The 22,397-nt window shown below is 55.2% G+C and overlaps 1 protein-coding gene across 10 annotated transcripts in view; it reads right to left on the bottom strand.

Moving 5' to 3' along the window:
• The window catches only part of PPFIA4 (PTPRF interacting protein alpha 4), a 166,066-nt gene that overhangs the window by 52,579 nt on the left and 91,090 nt on the right, over positions 1-22,397 (bottom strand). For 8 of the 10 annotated variants that reach the window (XM_073320166.1, XM_073320174.1, XM_073320175.1 and 5 more), the window contains 8 exons: positions 12,034-12,135; positions 10,799-10,963; positions 8,956-9,030; positions 6,786-6,887; positions 5,951-6,172; positions 4,873-5,019; positions 3,364-3,498; positions 1,805-1,888 (listed from right to left, as the gene is read on the bottom strand). In XM_073320166.1, the coding sequence (XP_073176267.1) occupies positions 1,805-1,888; positions 3,364-3,498; positions 4,873-5,019; positions 5,951-6,172; positions 6,786-6,887; positions 8,956-9,030; positions 10,799-10,963; positions 12,034-12,135 (1,032 nt within the window). The remainder of the gene's footprint in view (positions 1-1,804; positions 1,889-3,363; positions 3,499-4,872; positions 5,020-5,950; positions 6,173-6,785; positions 6,888-8,955; positions 9,031-10,798; positions 10,964-12,033; positions 12,136-22,397) is intronic. The other 2 variants (XM_073320172.1, XM_073320173.1) reach the window with 2 other exon arrangements.

Below are 22,397 nucleotides of genomic sequence, written 5' to 3'. Positions count from 1 at the left end.
GTGTAGAGGGTCACCTGGCCAGGGGCAGCTGGAGCTGGTGAGCTCCCAGCCGAGAGCTCTCCCTGCCATCCTCAGGGCTTCTCCACACAGCTACCTTATCCTCCTGCAGCTCCTGCCATGCCTGGGAGCCCTGCCGAGCTCTCTGCACAGCTCTCCCATGATCCTGGCCCCACCCTGTCTCTCCATACAGTTCACCCGGCATATTGCTGGAACATGTGCTTGGCTGGCTGCTTTGACAGCGGCTGGAGGTTCTAACCACGTAACACACATCTGGCAGGAAATCTAGAACATGGTTTCCCAAGGCTTCTTGTTCTAGTTTTGCCCATGACCCAGAGCCAGTCAGGGGTGCGGAAAAGCAGCCGTATCCAGTCCCCGTTTCTCTGCCACTCATTGCTTCTGCCAGGTAAGGGAGCCCCTCTGCTTAGACCAGCCATGCACTGCTGAGCTGGGTTAAGATGGTCTGGGAGTGACCCCACCAGCCAGCCTGAGATCACTGTGTGCACAGCACAAGTCTACTTCTGGGGCTGGACCCCAGTAAACTGGGTACAAGATACTAGCTTAGGGCCTGACCCTTTACAGTCAATTCAAGCTCCCTGCGGGGACGAAGCAGGCCAGTGAGAGGGAGGGGAGTTCAGCTCTGCTGATGCAGAGAAGATGCTCAGCAATTTAACCAGTGCTTCCTGCAAGTGAATAGCCACCCCACTCCACAGCCTCTGGGCCTCTTCTCCTCTCTTCTGGACCAGTGTCACTGCCCTGACTCCAAGAGCGTTACAGCTGTGAGAGCGGAGAAGCAGGCCCAGGACTCTAAGGTGGTACATCGCTGGATCAAACAGATGGAGCGAGATTACCATGCAACTAGCATGATGGGGCAAAGCCCTAAAGACTAGATGGTGAGCAACCCAGGAGCAGGAGAGCAGCCCTCTGTTTACACCGCACGGCTTCAGAGACGGAGATTATCAGGGCTTTCCCCCTGGTATGGGAGGCAGCATTCTCTGGGTGTTCAAGCACACGACTGGGAGTCAGGAGATGTGGGTCATATTCCCAGCTGTGCTAGTGGCTCAGTGCTGGGGCTCGGGAAAGCCATTTCCTCTTGCTGGGCCTCGGTTTTCTCATCTGTAAACCGGGGATGATCATTCCTTCCAACCTCACAGGGCTGCGGCGGGGGTGACATGTCCACACGGGAAGGACTTTGAGAACCTCAGATGGAAGGTGCTAGCTAGAGCCGTGCAAAGGATGTGGCGAATACGGCAGTACCCACCATCTTTCAGTCCCCCAGGGGCATGGATCGGCATTCATGTTGTGCTCCCAGTCAGTGCTGTTAATGATCCCACCAGAGGACCAAATTCAGTGATGAACCCTGGTCACGCGGCGCCTGAGAGATGTTGCGCATATGCTAAGTAGAATTCAGTCCTCCCAGAGACAGGCCTTGTTTAGACTAGGGAAAAATGGGTGTGTGTGGTGGGAGAGGAGTTATAAATGAAGGGAGCTCAGCGCCTTTGACATTCTTCTTAGCACCAGGAGTAGGTGCAGTTTAACACCTGTACATCTGAGTAACCTTAATGGGTAGCCTAGATAAAGCCACAGAGATAAAGCAAACATGGCATGGGAGATTCCCCATCCCCTCACCCAGAGCTCCTCCCAGAACGCCCCACAAGCACCTCCTTCCCCAGCCCCACACAGAGCCACCCGCGTCTCTTCCGCCGCTTCGCATTCCCATGCAGAGATGCCACAAATGGGAGCGGAGGAGCAGCAGCCCAGCTCGTGTCCACAGCAGGCATGTGACTCCTGCATTGGTGGACCTTACCCTCGCCAGCTCCTGGTTCTTCTCCTCCAGCTGACTCTCCAGCTGCCGCAGATGCTCCTCTATGCTCCCGTGCCTCTCCTCCGCCTAGGAAAATCCAAGAAAGCTTCTAGGAGAAGCCCGCATGTGAGGCTCCAGAGAGCAGCCGTCCTGCCTGGGAACCGCATTGACCCACCAGAGAGGGCAATGGGACTTCAGTGCACTCCAGCACTGGACTCGACGGGACCCCCGTGGTGTCCCCAGGCACATCAGCTGGCCTCGCTCACTGAGTGGGCAGTGACAGCTCTCCATGGGGGGGCTTGGGGACTGGGCGGCCCTGGCAGAGGGCTCAGCTGGGCCTTGCGCACTAACTCTCGGGCCTGGCATTCGGGTGCTGAGAGAACCCTTGTTCAAACACAACATGACAGATGTTCGTGGCTCACTGTGCTGCTCTGCACCAAGCAATGATGAGACCAGGCAGGTAACTCCTGCCTCTCGGCGACTTGGGGTTCCCCCTGCCCTCCATCAGTCCCTGTCCCACACATTTCCAGTAAACTGCTCTGCAACAGGTAGGGGAACCCTTCTCCCCGCTTGGCATGGGCTCCCTCTCTCCCCAGCTCCTGGGTGCCCCATACTCCCCCAGGCACGGAGGCTGGGGACAGCCGACTGAGCACCCTCAACCAAGGCCAGCAGAGGCTGGCAGCATGTGCTGGCAAGGATCAGGCAGCCGGGCAGGAGCAGGGACACAGAGGAGGCTGATGATGAGGCACAAAGGAGGTTGTAAAGACACAGGCCACAGTGGCTTCTGCACCCCTCCCATCCCCAGGGCAGCCCCAGCTCTGCCTATCGTGGGCGTCTCAGACACACTTCTGCCCCGTTAAGGGTTGCTAGAGGCCGAGTGCCCCGGCGGTGCCTGCTGGGTGTCTGGGCTGGTGCACAGCCTGGCAGGCAGCAGGTGCCAGAATTAAACTGAAACGTGGCAGATGGACTGGAGGCACCGGGCGGAGGGACCTGGACACCCACACGTCCCAGAGCCGCAGGAGCTCAGGTAGCGGGAAGGGTGGGCGTGGCCCTGGCCGCCTAAGTCACGCCTCTTCTCTGCCCGCACTCCCCACACCTCATCCCCAGCACCACCCACGTTAGTTCAGGCCACAGCCCCGCAAGCAACACCCAGCTCCCCACCACCGCCATGGGGTTATTTGGCCCCACCCTTCGCCGAGCCCCTCAATGGAGCCCATCCTCCAGCAACTTCGCACGGCACAGCCCCTGGAGGAGCCTCTCTGCTCCTCTCTCTAGCAGAGTAACACAAGCGGCTCCGCTCTGGCACGCACATCCAGAATGCCCCTTCACTTAATGCTGTCAAAGGCCTTGGGGTTCGGCATCAGTGACAGCCATGCACTGTCCAGGCAACCCCTGCGCGGGCAGGGGCTCCTCTCGGCTCAGTGCTAGGGCTGAATGGCCTGGGTTAGACAGGCGGTCAGACGAGGGGATTAACAGGTCCTTCTGGCCTGAGAATCTATGAATAATGGGGGGCGGGGGATGTTCTCTGGGGAGGGTCCTGGCTACTCCCACTGCCCACTTACCTTGGTAAGGGCTGCTATCCTCTGGGCAAGCTCTGCTTCTACCTCCGGCAGCGTCTCTGCCTTCCTCATCGTTTGCTGCAGTTTCTGCTCGGCCAGCTCCAGCAGCTCCTGGAGGTGCCGAGCCTTCTCCTCGCACTGCAGGACAACGCAGAGGAGACACACTTAACCCGGAGCCCTCTATACCCCACATCACAAGCAAACAGGAAGGACCAGGGGAATCTGCCCTCCTTGGCTGGGTGAATTTCAGAGACTGGGGGTTCAAGAAAAGCACCAAACTCGTTTAGTCTCCCCCCGACAGATATTGCCAGCCTGGGTCACACCCATCGACCAGTCTCCTGGCTCCACGCACCTGCTGCAGAAGAAAGTGCAAGGGTCCCCCTAGTGGGCAACTGTGGAATTACCTGCCCATGTGGGAAGTTTCTTCCTGACCTCTGGTAGTTGTGATTGGCTCATGCCCTGAAGCAGGAGGGTTTTATTACTTATTAATTTTTTTACCCTCCTTAACATAGCTGTGGATGTTTTCACTATCCATAGAAAGGGATAACTCCATCCTGAATCCTGCAGAGTTCTTGACTCTAATAATCTCTTGGGGTGGTTAGTTCCCCTGGTTAATTATGCAGGATGGAAAAACTACCCCTCACACAATACATTTTGGCTAGCTCTAGGTATCAGCTGGGCTGGCAGTTGGGTCTAAAGCTAGGACCTCTGCAGTGACACCCCTGCTGAGATTTCCCCGACTTCAGTCCCTTTCTGAACAGTAGCAATGGCTGCGTCTAATTAACTGGAGCGGGCCGAGCCCGGCACAGCACCTGACCCTGCAGAGGGAGGGCGTGAAGGATGGGATCCTCTGTCCCATCTGTTTGGCCTGTGTTGTTTAAGATCTGGTTACAAGGGGTTAATTCAAGCAGAGGTTACTTGCAAGAAAGAGGACAATAGGTTCAGACAGCCCCATTTACCAGAACTTAAAAAGATAATGCAGGCGTCATTTGCTTTTGATGTTTTAACTCTGACCACGGGAGGGCTGGTAACCACAGTTTCCAGGCAGGAAAAATTGGAGCAAAGAACTTTGAAGGATACAAGGGAAGTCCATGGAGGACTGGGCAGACACTGAGGCAAGGACTGCTGGAAGGCAGGCTGCACTCCAGTCCCCAGAGGCTGAGGCGTCTGGGACAAAGTTAGTCCCTGCCTCAGCCGAGCTGAGCGACCCTGGAGAGTACCCAAGGTGTTATGGAGCAGGGACCTGGTCGGAGGGTGGAAGAACCGTGGGGTTGCACCCTGCGAGAGTGTAAGGTGCAGCTAGCTCTGGAGCCCTGACAAAGGGCTTCCAAGGAAGACCGACGGCTGATCAGCAGGCGGGGGTTGACTCCCGACGGGGCAGGCAGGCATCTCCAGACAGGATGCTCAGCTGAGGGGACAGAGGGGGGCTTCCAGGCAGCTACTGAGTCTGCAACCCCTCAAGCTGTTTCCTGTACGTACACTGCTCCTGCAATGCCGGGGAGGGCCCAGTACCTGGCGATGCAGAGACTCCTTGTTGGCCAGCTCATTCTCCAGCTTGTCGTTGAGGTCGTGGATGGAGGTGGCTTCTCTCTGGGCTGCCAGGTAGCGCTTCTCCAGCGTGGTGATCCTCTCCTCCATGTCGTCCTTCTGAGCCAGAGCCTGCGGGGACAGGGCACCATTAGAGTCACAGCGATCCACAAGCCCACAGGCCACTACCCCCAAGCCTGAGCACGGAAGGGGGAGCCCTGGCACATGCCAGAGAGGGGTTTAGAGCAGTAGGAGCTAATAGGACAGGGCTTGACAGCAATCAGGGGTCACTGTCATGGCAACAGACCCTCCTGTGCAGAGTAAGCTGAAAACCCCTATCCAAGTGTAAAGCCCTGGAGAAGCCACAGCCGCCGGCACCAACATGTCTTGCTGCCATGGGTCAGCAGCATGTTTGGGGACTGAGCAGGCAAAGGGGCAGAGATCCCCCAAAACAGGCCTCCAGAAGCGATGGCCTCGTTTGGGGAAAAAAATTAAAAATGTGGCCCTTTCACCTCTCTGCCTTTGTTTCCCCCGGTCTAAAACAGGAGCAAGGTCCATGGGCGGCGCGGGAAGCTTCCCCTGGGGGAGGCTAGCACCCTGCCCCGCCTCTTCTGTGCATGGCCCCCTCCATATTCCATCCCTGCTCGGCCCCGGGCCCCACCGCCACTCAGCCCCCTCCCTGCTTGGCCTCCTCCTCTCCTGCGCCCCCGCGAGGCCGTGTCCCTGCTCTCCTCCACACACCCCGTCCCCTGAGGCCCCCACCACTCGTGCTCTCCCCGTCCCTCCTCTCCCCCCGCCCCACCACGTGAGGGCCCACTGCTCGCAGGGATGCGGGGAGCAGCGGGGGAGAGGGGTAGAGGAGGGAGGGGAAGAGGTGGAGTGCAGGCGAGGACACCACGGCCACCCCTGGCCTATTTACGCCCGCCGCCTACACGGCAAAGATCCTGCCTGCAGCAGAGCGCCTGGAAGCCGAATTGGTCAATATCTGCCCGGCGCTTTGACGCTGCCCCGTGCTGTTAAGAGCACAGGGACTGTTAGCACGGCTGGAGCACAAGCATCTGACCTCTCGCAGATCCCTTTGGTACTTGCTGCTTAGCTCTTCTGATTTTATAAGATCCTTCCTGGCGGTGCCTAGATCCTCTTCCAGCTCAGCAACACTGGCCACCAGCCCCGCCAGCCGCTCTTTAGCTTGCGCAAGCTCGAAGTTCTGCTTCTCCAGGAGCTCCTGCAGCTCCACCACCTGACTCGCCTCGTCGTTGGGGTGGATGGAACCATTGGGAAGTCTCTGCAGAACCACAGGACACAAAGCTTTAGCGCTGGGGTGGAGCAGCGTCTTACAGAGGGCCCAGAGAATTGCCTGCAGGGCAGCCGGCCAAGCTGGCTAGTGGAGAGCTGCTGGAGGGTGCAGAGGAGGGATGTGGAGCCTTCTGTCTGGGGTGGGGACTGTTTGAAGCAGATGGTCTCCACTTAAGCAGGCGGATTTGGGCTCACAGTACATTTTATCTGCTCCCTGTTTAATCATGGGCCCAGTGAAGTGCTCGATGCCCTGGTTAGGAGTGCCCCACAGGTGCCTCTCTTGGAAAGCACGGCCCACAACATCCTCCAGCCCAGTCCCCAAACCTCAGGGCCCAGTCCTCTCCTCTCACCACGGCCTCACACCACTTCCCTCTCCCAGAAGGGGGGAAACCCGATTTGCCTGGCATGTCCCGAGATCACGAGGCAAGGAAAAGGATCAGGAAATGTCAGGGAACCAGCTCTGTGCTCGGGCACTGGGGGAAAGAGGATGACAAAGCCACCCCAGAAAGCTCCGAGGTCACCTGCAGCTACGCACAGCTGCCACTCAGATGGCAGGCATGGAATAGCGCAGTCCCTCTCTGCCCCTCGGAAAGAGCTCTCACCTTCCAGAGAATCTTTTGCCCTGGTTCCTTGCCCTCCACCCTTTTCTCATCTTCTCCGACTGAGGCTTCCCTCTGTGCAGGGCCCTGCTGCAAAACAGTTACCTGTAAAATGCAACCACGTTTAGGCATAAGCTCCCAGCCCTACTTTTAGTGCCCCAGGCTCTTCGCTCCCTGCCAGGGCTGCGGGCCCCTGCACTGCAATAACTGAGATCTTTGTTCACAGAGTCAGAGATTTAAAGGAACCATTGAGATCATCTAGCCTGACCTGCACCGCACAGGCCAGAGAACCTTCCGAGGGACTTCTGCATCCAGCCCATCACTTCTGGCCGAGCTAGAGCAAATCTGTGCCCAAAGGAGGGCCTGGAAAGCCCAGCTGATCGGTAGCATTAGCCCAGATACAAGGGAGGGGTGAGAATGGACTGTGTACGTGTAGATAGGTAACAAGAGGTAGATCCTGAGCTAGTGTAAGCTGTCCTTGCCCGTCGAGCTATGGGTTTCATGACAGCAACGGAGTGATAACAATTCGCACCAGCTGAGGATCTGCCCCTTGATCCCCACCTACCAACACTCTAACGTGCGGACCCACGGGTGGGAGGAATTGGGCTGGCACATGGGTGTCGGGCTCGGAGAAACGGGATAGACCCGAGACAGGAAAATCAGGCTGAAGAGGAGAAAAACTCCTAAAGAGCAAGATCCACCATGCCCCCTGCTCTCTGCCCAGCTGCTGACATGCACCCCCACCTGCACCCTGCACTGGCATGGGGTCCCCATCATACCCCCTGGCAGTGCCAGGGCACTGCATTCATGTGGCTGGGCTGGTTCATTTCTGAAGGGAGGGAGGGAACTGGGGTGAAAGGCCAGAGAGAGGAAGATCATAATCAACCCACCCCATCGCCCAGCTCCCCGTACCTTCTGCTCTCCCCCATTTCCCCACACTCCACCTGTCAGCAAGCAGGGACTACAGCAGAGTCAGGCTCCAGGCAACCTAATGAGCACAGCTGCCCTGTAGAAGGCTTCCCGATGAGTGGGAACAGCCAGCAGCCCAGCCGTTGCTCACAACATTCGCCCCTGGCTACGATAGCTCCTGCCTGGCCTCCCTCCAGTAACCCGGCTCTGACCCTCAGCTACTCCGGCTCTGATCACGGGGCACGATCACCCACGTCCCGGTTGCATCCCCCGGGCACCGCCTTTAGGAAGACACCCCTGACACTCTCCGATTTTGTGCCAGCACTTTCCTTTGCACAAGCCTCAGGAGCCCAGGCCGGCGCTGCCCGTGCACACTCTATTGTGCAATGCACGAGAAGGGGGCGCAGAGGCACACGTGGTTCTAGTGAGAGCCCAAACCGGTGCCACACAGCACAAGTCCACGCGCATGAGTCACACAGGGCAGAGGCCTCATCCTGCTCTGTTGGGGCGGGATGGTGGCCCAGGGTGGCCAAGTCCCAGGAATGGGTCTCTCCCCGCAGGAGAGAGAGGGCCAAAGGTGGGCGGCTGTCCATTGGGGCGAACGAGGGAAAGAGCCGCAAGTCCGGAGGAGGCGAGAAAGCCCCATTCTCCGCTCTCAGATGTGGCCTAAGATCCCATCTCGAGCCCTGGATTCATTGCCCGGGGATGCCCCCACTGCAATCAGAGACGTGACGAAAGCACACGCAGACAGAGCCGGCTAGCTCGGACCCAGCTAGTGCCAATCCCAATAGCAGCGATGCTGCGGCAGCACAGACTCGTCCCTCACGTACGTACCCAGAGCCCAGGCTGCGCTTTTACAGCCCGTACGGAAGCCCGGGCTGCCGGGGCTTCGCTGCCGTTGGTTCCCGAGCTAGCTAGGCCACAGCTGGCTCGGGCAGGTCGACCGGTGCTGTCGTTACAGCTCGGGGCGCAGTGTAGACACACAGGCCAAAGGACCAGGAGCGTCTTCCTTCAAGGGGATGAGGGCTGGTCTCTCTCCTGGAGTTCACAGATCAAATGGGGTTAAGGCAGGAGTCGAGCCTCTGCCACCGGGCGGACGGGTTCACTGCCGGATTAGGTGCCTGCTGCTCTGGGCCGGACCAAGGAGGCCTGGGGGAGCGTCAGTGTTTTTTTCGGCCGCAGCCCCCCAGGAAGCACACGGTGGCCCAGCACGATGTCTGTAGCAGATGAGGCCCCACGGGAGGATCCCAAAGCCCCCTCTTACCTGCTGATGGGCACTCGCCAGCTGCTCTTCTAAGCTTGCCACTCGCTCTAACGCCGCTCGCAAGCGCTCTCTGACCTGCAGGCATCCGAGACAACGGAAAAGGCAGTTACTTAGCTGCTGGGTGGGCACTGCTGACTCCTCGACTTGGCCCGACTCCTTGCCCGGACCCAGCACGTGCTGGGACCCAGGATCACACCCGAGCAGCATGGTACTGCCCGATCATCAGCCAGGGGCCAGAGCCGGGAGGGGCTGCAGGAGGAAAGCCCGGGGGTCACTGAGAGATTCAAGTTTGTGCTACTCCCACGATGCCTTTCCACTGAGGGCTGAGCATGGGCATCAGATCGGACCCCCCACCCCTGCGCCGTGTGAGCTGCATACAAGGCGTCTCATCACCAGGCTGCCCTGGAGCCCCAGCTGCTGAGACAGGGCCCAGGATTTTGCTCCCCTGTCTATATAAGTGGGCTACTCCCGTCACACTTGGCTCCAGCCCTCCCCCTCTGCTAACTCTCCTCCTCTCTCCACCTCCAGGCTCCCCGGGTTGGCTTTCCGGAGAGAGCCGCACGGCCAGCCCCAGCACCCCCAGCCGTCCGTCCGCAGCATGCAGCAGTGTGGGGCCGGGGCAGCCCGAGGGCCGAGCAGAGAGGGGCCTGAGGCCAGGTATCACTGGGGGAGGGGTCAGCATCCCACCACCAGCGACAGGCACCCCAGCCTAATCCCATCTACCTCCCAACAGCCATGCGCTCCGCCAGGGCAGCCAGCCAGCGGCGTGTCCCAGGGAAGTTTACACGCGAGTCTGGACGGTGACTACGCCATGGAGCTGTGCCCTGAAGAACCTGAACCAGGCCTGTGGCTACAGAGTAATAGGGTCACTGTCTCCCTGCCAGCTCCCCTGGGCTCTGGGGGGAGCCAGGAGTGCCTGGGGCCTGCTGCATCATCGCTCAAACGGCTCCTTTGCCTGCTTCCCTGCTGGGCCAGGGGAGCCCCTGGGAGAGCAGGAGGGGTGCTGGTGCTCCAGGCCAGAAGAGGAGAAGCCAAGAACCAGCCACCAATTATGTCTCTGAGTCTCTGCCCCAGGCCAGGTTAGAGCAGCCTGGGGGCTGTTCCACCTTATCCCAGCTGGCAGAGATCCCCAGTGGGAGCGGCACAAGGCAGAGGATCTGCCCCCAAGCACTGATGAAGGCCCCTTGACTTTCAGCCTGCAGGGACAGGACACCAGGGCTCGCATATGAGCCAGCTCCTTCCAGATGACTGATCCCCCCTCACTGCCGAGCCCTGCCATGCCTCTGAGCCCCCGTAACTATCTGAACCCTCCCAACTCCTCTGCCCCAGGGGCCAAACTGCTCCTCTGCTTCCCCACAGCCGCTGACAATGCTGAGACAGGCCCGTCCGTCCCTCGCGCAGGCCGCATGCCGGGAAGCACTGTGTTCAGCAAGCCAACGCCTGCAGCTCTCTGGCTGACCCACTTCTGCCAGGAGAGCTCTGGATAAAAATCCAGGGGGAGGGTGATCTCGCTGCCATAATGCCCCAGAGGACTGCAGAGAGCCCTGCGGTCCCGCTCAGGGAAAGACGTCCTGCTGCTTAGAGACAAGGAGATTCTGCTTTGCACAGGAGAAAAAAGGAGGTGGAGAAAGGAATGGCTTGAGGGTTATTTCTGGGAGCTGCCTTCCCATGGGCCTCAAGTCCAGCCTTCTCCATCCATGAACACAGAGAGGGAGGGGGCTGGATGCTAGCCAGGCAGGGCCAGTGAGAGCGCTGGATACAGAGTGTCCCAGGTGCGGGGCAGCTGGCGATGGTAAGGGGGCAGGGCCCCAGCTGGCTCCAGGCCCCTCTGCAGGCAGCTCACCTTTTCATCCAGCGCTTTGTGATGTTCGAACAATGACTTCAGCGCTTTGAGGACTTCCACTTCGCTGGAGACGCCGGACGGGGACTGAGCCTGCCGCTTCACCACCGTCATCCTCAGCGAGCGCTCGTGTCTCGAGACCAGGCACTCCAGGTGCTCCAGCAAGAGCTGCAAGAGAGGGAGGGAGAAGCCTTCACCGCCTCCCATGGCCCTGCTCTCCGGTCTCAGCCCGGGGGGCTGAACAGGGCACTTCTCTCCTCCCCAGTTCCAGAGCAAAGGCCACGGTGGCACAACGCACGGCAGCCCCCATCTGGGCGACCAACCCAGCTCCACAGCCCAGACCAGGGCACATGCTTTACCGCCTGCCCAGCAGACAGAGGGGGCTACAAATGTGAAACCTCTTATTACTGGGGAGGGAGATCTGGAGACCCCTCCTCACCTAGCTGCAAAGACCAGGAAGCCTTTGGAGATCTCTCCCACGAAGCATGGAGAACCCACCCTCCCTTATGCTCAGACCTGGGGAAAACATATGATGAACGGCCAGCAAACACAGCCACAAAATCTCCATCGCACGCTCACCTCGCCCTGGCCATTGAAAATAAACACCGTGCGGCTAAAGGCCACACTACGCAGATCCCTGCTGCACGGCATCTTTGCTCCCCCAAGCTCAGGCCCCAGCACACTGCAGCGGATTGGCCGTGTTGAGAGGGGAAGCGTAGTTTGAGCTGAGGGGCTACTGCAGTGTGAACTTCCTTAGCAAAGCTTAGGGCCTGGGGCAGGGCTGGACCAGCATGGATTTCTATAGTCTAGGACTGAGGTTCCTCTTTAGTGCTGTGTGGGGATCCAGGACAGTCAGAACAGCCCGTATGACAGTCCATACACTGCAGTGTAGTAAGTATGAATTCAACGGGGTTGTAGAGAAATGTTGGGGGGTTCTGTTCCCAAGCCGTACAGAACTCAGTACAGAATGAGATCCCGCCGAGGCAGGTCCCTAGGGGACAAACTCCAGAGACTCTATCGCCAGCTTGCCCAGAACGCGACAAACCAGAGCGTCCATGCAAGGGGGAAGACAGCACAGGGCTTGTATAGCAATTGCTCCCGCTCTGCCCAGCTCTAGCTGGTATCGTTAGTCCCAGAGTTGGGAACCACTGGGGTTTTTAATAAGAACCTCTGCTCACAGAGCCTTAGAAGCAGCCAGGTATCAGGGCTAGGAACAGACATTATTCCCCATGACTTACCCTGGTGTTATTCCGCTCGGCTTTCAGCTCCGAAATCTCCTCTTCCCGCTCCAGCAGCTGCTCTCGACAGGCATTGAGTTCTCTCGTCAGCGTGGCAAACTCCTGCAAAAGGTCACAACGCTACAGCGAGCGGAGATCGCAGAGAGGCCGCACGCTGTCCTGCGTGCTGGGAGGCTTTACAAGCCCCCGAGAGGAAATGGACTGTCCTGGTGCGTATCTGTTCAGACTGATGTCTGATGAGGACACAAGCGAGGTCCCGATCTGCTACTTCAGGGGCCTCTGGCACTGTTTAAAACCACGATACAGCCAGAATGATGCCAAACACCATCCTCAGCTCAACCGGACAGACAGCCTCTTCCCAAGCAAAACTTCGCCTCCTCCAGAAACGACTGCCTCTGACGGATTCCACTGCCTTTAGACTCCCAGGGGGGAAATGGGCCTTGCTGGGTACCCTGGCTGCTAAGCCTGGTGGTTTCAGAGGGACGCCCTGCCACCACCACCCCCCCATTACACCACGGGGGCTCCTAGATCTCCACCCCACTCATCGTGACTGCAGCAGTGTTGCTCAGGGAGAGAAGCCGGCTATCCATCTCCAACCAGGTAGCACTTTTTAGGCTAAAACCACCACCTTAAATTTGACCCACTAAACAACCAGCAGCTAAGACAGCCCCAGAGCACATGCTCCCTGTAAGGCGAGCCCCTGCCGTCTGGATCAGCCTCAGTTCCAGGGCTCGTTGTACGTGCTCTGGCCAGAATTTACAACTGAGCTGGCCTGCGGGCTCAGGTTACCCAGAGGGTGACGTTGCACTCCATATTCCTTATGAAAATATGCTTATGATATGAATGACATAACTGAGAGATACTTTATGCCAGATGGCTCATGTGAGATATCATTGGAAAGGGTGTGATTTACTGAATGCGATTATACAATCTGTGTGATACGAAATATCATTTCCGTATCTGAAGTTAGGAATATTGACTATGAATCTGTATTTCAACTTTGCTACTTTGAGTGATGCCTACTGCTAACACTTCAGGTACAACCATGGAAAAGTCAGACAGGGGATGGCCCATCCACGAGGATGAGAGACTGTGAAAAGCTTGGCCTTCCTGTGGACCCTCCATACTGCTCCTGACTCATGGACGCCGTTAGCCTACAGAGTCAGCTGGTCTTGTCACCTGATACTAAAACATTACCTGGGACTTCTTGTAACTTTCCACTGTAAGGGAAGCGGGGGGTCAAGTTTGGGAAACAAAAGATTCCCATCTTATGTAAATCCTATTTAAGGGTGGGGAGGAAGGCAAACAGGACTCCTCCTCTCCCTGGCCTGTCTGCCCAAGAAGAAAGACTGCAAAAGGGAAGGCAAGGGGGGAGTCCAGACTGAGACGGGTCCAGTCTGAAAAGGAATATAGCTGGAACTCTGAACCACAGAAACTTTGCAAACTGCCTGCAACGATATCAAGGGTGAGAAATATTATTTGTAACCAATTGCTTTAGTGAAACTAGCTTAGTTTGCGTGTTTGATTTCATTTGCTTAGTAATCTGTTTGCTACGCATTTTACCACTTAAAATCTGTCTTTTGTAGTTAATAAAATTTGTTTTATGTCTAGTATAACCCAGTTTCTGTAATTTCTAACTGAGGGGCGGGGGGAGGGGGGTGAGAAGGTGTGCATACCTTCCTCCACATTGAGGGAGGAGGTGGATTTCATAATATACCTTTGGGTCTGCACTCCAAGGGAGGTGGACATCTGAGTGCTGGAGCAAGTCCCTTAAGCTGAGTCTTCCCAGAGTTGATCTGCAGCTGGCTGTGGCCCTACCTGTGTGTGTGTTGGAGGTGGTTAATCATAGAATCATAGAATATCAGGGTTGGAAGGGACCTCAGGAGGTCATCTAGTCCAACCCCCTACTTAAAGCAGGACCAATCCCCAATTTTTGTCCCAGATCCCTAAATGGCCCCCTCAAGGATTGAACTCACAACCCTGGGTTTAGCCGGCCAATGCTCAAACCACCGAGCTATCCCTCCCCCCTTTCCAGAGCCTGGCTCAGCAAGACAGGTTAAAGGGGGCCCACGCTGGCAGAACAGGTAGACTCAGTGGTATCTCAGCACCTCCGGTGGCTTCCCAAGGGGTCCAACCCGTCACACAGAGAAAGAGTTAATGGGGGATTCCCCTGCCCTGTCCAGCCTCCCTCTCCTACCAACAGTGGAGGACAATTCTCCGGAGCTAATGGAACCTCCACAAGCTCCTCTTGGTTCAGATTCCAACATCTCCAGTTTCTTCATCTGTCTCCCTGGCTCCCCTGAAGGAACTGCCCTCTCCTGGCAGGGCCCAATCGGCCCTCACGTTGCTCACCCCGAGAGACATGCAGGCAGCCCCATTTGCTGCCTAGACAGGAAGCAGCTCCAGGGCTCCTAGGGCATCTGGTGCTGGAGCATGTTGTTCACAGCAGCCCCACTCAACCCAGCCCACCAGCCTCCTACACCTGTCTGTGCCACGCAGGATGTCTGGTCTAAGGTACTTCTATGGCCTCCATCACTGTAGAATCCGAGCCCCTTGCAACCTTTACCCCATGTGGCAGGGCAGTGCTGTATCCCCATTATACAGATGGGAAACTGAGGCCCAGAGAAGGGAAGTGACTCACCCAAGGTCACACAGGGAGGCTGTGGCACAGTAGAGAGCTGAACCTGGGTCTCCCAAGTCCCAGATTCCCACACTGACCTCTGAGCCACCCCTGCTCCCTATGTTGCATTTGACAATCTGGGTGTCTGCCTCGAGAGCAGCAGCATTTTGGAGAGACCAGGGAGAAATGACCACGTCCGGTCTAAGGGCTGGAAGCAGCGGATCAAAAGCGCAAGAAAGTCCGAACTGCGCTGAACGCCCATCAGAACATCACAGTAAATCAGGCGTCCTCAGACAGGGCAGAGTCTGGGGGGTTTTACCGGGGGTCTAAACACTAGCCGAGCATTTAGAAACAGCTTGGAACGCACTGAGCAGGGGCTGTCTCCATAGTTCCTTAGCTGCAGTATGCACCCAGGAGAACGGCATTTGCCCAGGCAGCTCTCAGTGGGTCTGCTTGGCAGCTTTGCACAAGAACCGAACCAGGGGAGAGAAATACTAACCTGAGCAGCACGCCCCGTCGTGAGCACATTGCCCCCGGGCCCCAGGCTCTGCGCTGGCTGCCGAGGGCTCTCTGGGTGCAGTTTGAGATGTGGACTTGGAGCTACGGAGCCCTAACCAGCCCGGCACCTGCTCCAGAGACCGTCTCTCTCCCCACTCCACCGGCTTCAGTCACCACAGGCACTCCAGTTCGAGCCCTCGCGGTTTGCAAGAGGGGTCTGACTTTGGCCCTTGAGCCCCAGCTTGGTCCAAAGTAGCCCAGATGAGTTGCCCTTTAGAACATCCTGCAAAGACCATCCATTCACTCGGGCTTCTGGGGTGGGTGTTTGATGGGGGAGGGGTATTTCTCTTGGTTACTGGCAGGGGTGGGGAGTGTATTATTAACAAGGAGTGTTTCTCAAAAGTACGTGGAAAAGGCACTTTTTCTCCTCTGTATAATACAAAATTAGTCCGTGTGTGTTCCTACGGCAGCTTCTTTGCGAACAGTGCAATCGTACGTATGATCTTGCTGGACAGGAAGGGAAAAGACACACCTGTTTTTAACCTCACAGGGGCTTGGGTGAGAAGATTTTCTCCTTGGAAATAAAGATCAGCTATCCACAGCTTAGCCCAGACGAACGCTGCCCATTGCTCCTCTCTCCGGAGTTTCTATTCCACTCTATACAGAATTTATAACACTCCCGGGGTACTGACCGCTCTGATCACAGGCCCAGAGGATCCCATCACGCCACTGCTCCTCTTCATGTGTTGCACTTGTCGACAGGCTAAAGGAGACACATGGAATTGGGAGCTCCTTGGAACAGGGACCCTGGCTTTGCACAGCACCTGGCCAGTGGTACTCTGCTCTGGACTGGGGCACTACAGTCCTAGAAATACTGATTACTAAAAGGCAGGCAGAGCGAGGACCAGTGCCCATCAGCAGGTCTGCAGGAGAGCACAGGGTGGAGGGAGTCTGCAGAAGACAGCCCCTTTGAGATGGGGCAGTGCACAGACACAGGACAATGCAGAGGGGACATAACAGTGCAGGTGACCATTCGAGATGGCCCAGCCCGAGGGCTCCCTTCCAACAAGGTGTGAATCCTTCCAGCCATCAGGCAAATTGTCAAAACGGGAAGCACGTTGGCCTCCCTGATGTGCAGGGCATGACTAGATGGGATTATGCTTTTATCTCTCCGCTGATGCCCCAACCCCTGACCCTGGAGAAGGCGACTTTCCCCACGTGGATACTATTCCCATAGGGACTTTTTAATCTTGTTTTTTTCCTCTGCTCAGAATCTGATTAAGGCTCGAGCCCCTTTTAAACTAAGAACAGTTGATGAGGTGGAATGTAAATCAGGCGATTGGATCCCTCTGTCTGTGTCTTGTTTAATGTTTCAGATGCTTTTTTTGTATCACTCAAGCTCGGGAGGGAAATCTGTAGGAAATCTCAATCTCATGGATTGAGAACTGGTTAAAAGACAGGGAGCAAAGGGTAGGAATAAATGGTAAATTTTCAGAATGGAGAGGGGTAACTAGTGGTGTTCCCCAAGGGTCAGTCCTAGGACCCATCCTCTTCAACTTATTCATAAATGATCTGGAGAAAGGGGTAAACAGTGAGGTGACAAAATTTGCAGATGATACTAAACTGCTCAAGATCGTTAAGACCAAAGCAGACTGTGAAGAACTTCAGAAAGATCTCTCAAAATTAAGTGATTAGGCAACAAAATGGCAAATGAAATGTAATGTGGATAAATGTAAAGTAAAGCACATTGGAAAAAAATAACCCCAATTATACATACAATATGATGGGGGCTAATTTATCTACAACGAATCAGGAGAAAGAGCTTGGAGTCATTGTGGATAGTTCTCTGAAGACGTCCATGCAGTGTGCAGCGGCAGTCAAAAAAGCAAACAGGGATGTTAGGAATCATTAAAAAAGGGATAGAGAATAAGATGGAGAATATCTTATTGCCCTTATTTAAATCCATGGTACGCCCACATCTTGAATGCTGCATACAGATGTGGTCCCCTCATCTCAAAAAAGATATACTGGCATTAGAAAAGGTTCAGAAAAGGGCAACTAAAATAATTAGGGGTTTGGAACGGGCCCCATACGAGGAGAGATTAAAGAGGCTAGGATTTTTCAGCTTGGAAAAGAGAAGACTAAGGGGGGATATGATTGAGGTCTATAAAATCATGAGTGGTGTGGAGAAAGTGAATAAGGAAAAGTTTTGGTTGTTTTTCAAAGATACGAAGGTCAGAAGGGACCATTATGATCAAATAACTATAAAAAGTTATTTACTTGTTCCCAGAATATAAGAACTGGGGGTCACCAAATGAAATTAATGGGTAGCAGGTTTAAAACAAATGAAAGGAAGTTCTTCACTCAGCACACAGTCAACCTGTGGAACTCCTTGCCTGAGGAGGTTGTGAAGGCTAGGACTATATCAGGGTTTAAAAGAGAAATGGATAAATTCATGGAGGTTAAGTTCATTAATGGCTATTAGCCAGGAAGGGTAAGGAATGGTGTCCCTAGCTTCTGTCTGTTAGAAGGTGGAGATCGATGGCAGGAGAGAGATCCCTAGATCATTACCTGTTAGGTTCATTCCCTTTGGGGCACCTGGCATTGGCCACTGTCGGTAGACAGGATACAGGCTGGATGGTCTTTCTTATGTTCTTATGAAGGCTGAGCACACATAATGAGTCCAGTTTGTGGGAACCTGTTGGTGCCTGTCAAGTCCTGTCTAAATCTTTATTTTGCATCCACCTGTTGATATCGGGAGTTCTGTGGCACACCAACCTCAGTATAAAACTTGACTGTTTATGCAACAGATTTTCTGCTTTTCCTACCTCTTCTTCCTGACAAGGACTCTGTGCTAATTGGGTGTTTTACTGCAACAGGTTCCAAGCCAGTCTCAGTTGCTTCCTGGGGTATACCAAATGGCTTTTATATAACCGATAATGCCATTGGTTTTTTTTAACCAAGTGCCATAGGAATGGTGAACTCTGACTCCCTGGTATCGTACATGCCATTTGGGACACGTCAGTGTTTTGGAGAAAGAGGTCCAATCAACGAGAACGCAAGTACTCCCTGGACCTGCCTGCTTTTCAACATGAAGCTGAACTGGGCGAATTCATCAACAATCCCCATTTACTAGCAGACCCAAAAAATTAGCCAGTCTTTCTCTGGGAGCTGAGCCAGAGCCCATATCCATCCAACATAGAGCCCCTCCCGGCAGACGCTTCCCCAGCCTCTCACTCTGTATATCCCCTATGGTTTAAGTGAGACACCGCAAAGGCTGACAGCACGTGTGTGTGTCTCTATCTCTGTGTTATGCAAGAGCTCAGAGAGCCAACAGCACGTGTGTTACTCCCTAGGGATTACGCAGGGGCTCTGTGAAAGCCAACAAACAGAAAGCATGGCTGTGAGACACGCCAAGTATGTTCCGAGGTTCCTAAGCATCCAGATGAGGTTGGCACATTGATGGCTATTTCATATTTAGGGATATGTTACAAAGTCCCTTCATAGGCTGGAACGCATCTTGAGAAGAGTTTAGATGCAAACCACAAGCATCACTATAGACAGCCCACAGCACCCCGGATTTTGGGAGCCCTAGCAAAAAATATCAGGGTGACTCTCCATCGCTGGCCTTCCCAAAAATGTCAAGGCCAACTCTGGGCACAGGGACCTGAACACGACGCACAGCAATCGCTGAAGCATGAAGAGGCCTGAAAAATTGTTCTGTGAGCCGACGCAAAAGGCTACGGTTGGCCCTGTCCAAGTGAGAGTCCCGCGAATGGCAAATAGAACTGCGCACCTTTGGCAATTCCCGGAATGGCTAATTGGGCAGGGAAGAGTCACCTGCTGCAGATTTCACTGGGGAAATTTGCAAAGGGAGATGTGCAAATTTTCCCCCAAACCATCCCCACCTGATGAACCCGTTGGAAATATGGCGAATGTGGTGGCACATTTCCAATTAGTATTATTATTTGCATGACGGTGGTGCCTAGAAGTCCTCGTCATACACCAGGGCCTTGTTGTGCTCGGTGCTGTACAAACTCCAAACATTGCATACCCGAGCCACACCCTTGTCAGGCAGAATGACTTTGCCCATCACCATTACAGCTCCTCATGCTGGATACGGGCCGTAACCATGCAGAAAGTGATGCTAGCTGCAGTTGAACCGGGGCACCTGGCTGACCCCCAAGCAGAACAGAAGTTGTCACATGCTGTCTATTGAGTGATCCGCACAGAGAAGGCTCCAGGTATCCTGGTCTGTGCTGTTGCAAGCAGGGGAAGGGAGAATGCCGCTTACAGAGCAGCCCTAGGCTACGCGATGCTGACGGCCTGAAGAGACTGGACCGCTTGCTCTAACAAACCAATCCTTCATCCCAAACAGCAAAGAGATTAAAAAAAATTCGGTGTGACACCCAGACAGCTCCTGCCCCCAGTAAAATTAACATGCACCACTCACAGCAGGACCCATTAGGGGTGCTCCGAAAACAGGGCTCACACTTGATCACACAGGAGGAAAGCAAGCCCCCTACCCGGAACACAGCCGAGGCTGCAGGAGCCATCATCCAAGTCTTACTCCTCATTTGCGCCGGCCAATCACTCCCTGTCACAGCGTGGCTGAAAATGCAAGCGTTGCCACCGTGCTCTGCAGAGCGGGAGGGAAAAAGCTTTCGGCGATCTAGAGACAGCATCTCTCCCCAGAACTGCCCCACAGGGCCCGGGAAGGTACGAGCACCCCTAAGCCTGTCGTGGCACTTGCTGGCTCCAAACTTGGGGCACTGCTTCTCCCCAGAGCGGGCCTAGGACACAGCTGGGGCAGGGCCCGGCTGCAGCCCTAGCGCCAGCTGGGAATCCTGCGAGGCTGGAGACGGGCTGGCTGGAAAAAGTCTGTTCTGTTCTTGGCGTCTCCTCGACCATCCCCATCCCGTTCCCGCCTCCGAGGGAGAAGCTCAGTCAGTTCCTATCCCTCCCTGGCCAGCATGCTCACCCTAGTTCTCCCCCCCTACCCCCCACCGGTAGAGAGAGGCTGACCCACGCCTGCTGGATCAGATGCTTACCACTGTCTCTCCTCTAGCATCCCTCCCTAGTGTAGAGCCTGGAGGCTGAGGGAAAGGAACTTGGCAGTACAGCAGTGTATCTCCCCAGGGATAGGTGCATCTACTCAAGGCCCTGGGCCAAACTCAGGGGTGAGTCTAAGCTGGTGCAACTCACAGCTTCTTCCAGCTCCTCCAGGTGTAAGTGACACCAGTTAGACTCCTGTCGACTCTGGCGCAGGGACTGCCTCTGAGTGTCTAGCGAACACATTGGAGTCCCTTGCTAACGTAGGCGCCCTTTACTAGAGGGGCCTCTGGATTTAACTGGGAGAGCTCCGGAGCGGAAGACCCTGAGCGCTGCGATCCAGCCTTGGAGACGACAACTCCCGGGAGGCCTTGGGGAAGAGAGACTTCCAGGGGACGTGAGGAGAGCATGCAGTGGGGCTCCATTTTGGGAGAGGAGCGGAGACGGCTTGATGGAGCTCTGTCCAAGCCAAGACCTGCGGCCACGCCGCTGTGAGGAAGCCAGAAGCTGCCGCTGCGAGCCCGCTGGGGCTTTGACCAAACAGGGAGCCTCAGAGGCTGTTGCTGTGCCCGGAGCTGACTGAGGTGGGCCTGCACCTTGGCTTGGGAAAGACCACGCCACCTCTTCTCCAAAGTGGTTGTTGACCTCTGCTTCAAACAACTCCAGTCTAACCCTAATTCCGAATGAGAGTTGTTACTGCCCCTTGTTGCCCTGGCTAGACGGATTCACTGGACCAACAAAGGGCCCACACGAGCACTGAAAACCCAGAAGCATGCACACACTCAGGGGTGGGGCAAATGGGGGCCGTGTAAATGCAAGTTCGAGAAGTTTCATTGACTACTGTAAACTGTATTTGTTAATTGATTTATCGAACTGCCCCCTGCTGATTTAAATGAGCGGTGACATTTAATCGCAGTCTGGCGTAGCGTTTTCTTAAATGGTTAAGGAAAGATGTGCTCACGCCAGTATAAGCGCAGATTGTTCGGAGTTGGGGTTTTTGATTTAGACCCATTGCAAAGAGGAGCTCAGGTTCATTCCTGGAGGCTCCCCAGGCACGCCCTTGAGAGTGAACAGGGCCCAGCCAGGTGGAGGCACGGCTGGTTTTAATTTCCTTTGCAAGTCAGAGGACTGCAGCAGAGGCGTGGAGAGAGGATTCCCATCCAGCCAACGTCATCCCAGGGTACTCCGGATTTCCTTTACTGTTGACATCATCAGGCGCCCGGGCATCCAGGTAAGCGTCGCCTGCCCCCAGTAACCCAGGGAGGAAAGGGCAGGTTATATTAACGTGTATCATCCTCATATACAGATCACCTCCAAATCTGACCCACTGAGGATGTGAGAAGGTGGAAATCAGAATAAGGTGGGGGCTACTTTAGCATGCACCGATTTACACCTTCCAGTTAGTCCCTTTACTTGCCGCACTCCTCTTCTGGCCCCTCGGCAGGCAAGTTACACCCATCGAGACTCCCCGGGGCTGAGATTCAGGGGGCCAAATTCAGAGGGGGCAGGTAAGGTGATCGCAAGGGGATGCAAGGCTAGGGGTGTCTACGTTAGCATAACGTACATGACTTCATTGGAGCCAGATTCTGCGGTGAACTTGGCCCTTTACGCCCATCCCGCGACTGACTCTTGGGAATAACGATAAGGTGGTCAAGTTGCAGCATAGATTTTCCTGGGGGCCTCATATAAAAAGATCTTTCCTTTCTTTTCCCCTTTGAAGGTAGAGTTAAGAGTAAGTGTCTCCTTCCCTCCGTCGCTGACCAAGAGCCCTTGCAGATGAGAGAACCGCGTGGCAGATCTTGCCTGACTGTAGATCTCAGCACGTGCAGAGAAGGCTGGACTATCATAAGCTTTCCAGTCTAAGCAGGGATACCTATAAGTGGATTAGAAAGTGAAACAGGGAGGCCTAATAGTGGCTCAAATTAAAAATGATTTATAAACAGAGCTGGAAACTAACCAAAAGGGCCCAAGGAGGGGACCTCCCGGAAAAAGGCAGCTCCAGACATTCCAAATCTTCAGGGCTCGTATTAAAACCCAAAGTGTAGGTCAGTATAACTAGGCAGACAGAGTTGCGAGCCCGAAGGACCCCGTCCCATGGTTCGTTGTTTCCCTCTCCGCCCAGTGAGGATAATGTGAAGTGCTTGGAGATCTACTGATGAAAAGTGCGATAGAAAAGCTAAGGATTATTCCTGTG

This window comes from Lepidochelys kempii, chromosome 21 (genome assembly GCF_965140265.1).
Source record: "Lepidochelys kempii isolate rLepKem1 chromosome 21, rLepKem1.hap2, whole genome shotgun sequence".
NCBI lineage: Eukaryota > Metazoa > Chordata > Testudines > Cheloniidae > Lepidochelys > Lepidochelys kempii.
This window is presented reverse-complemented; position numbering and strand designations above follow the sequence as displayed.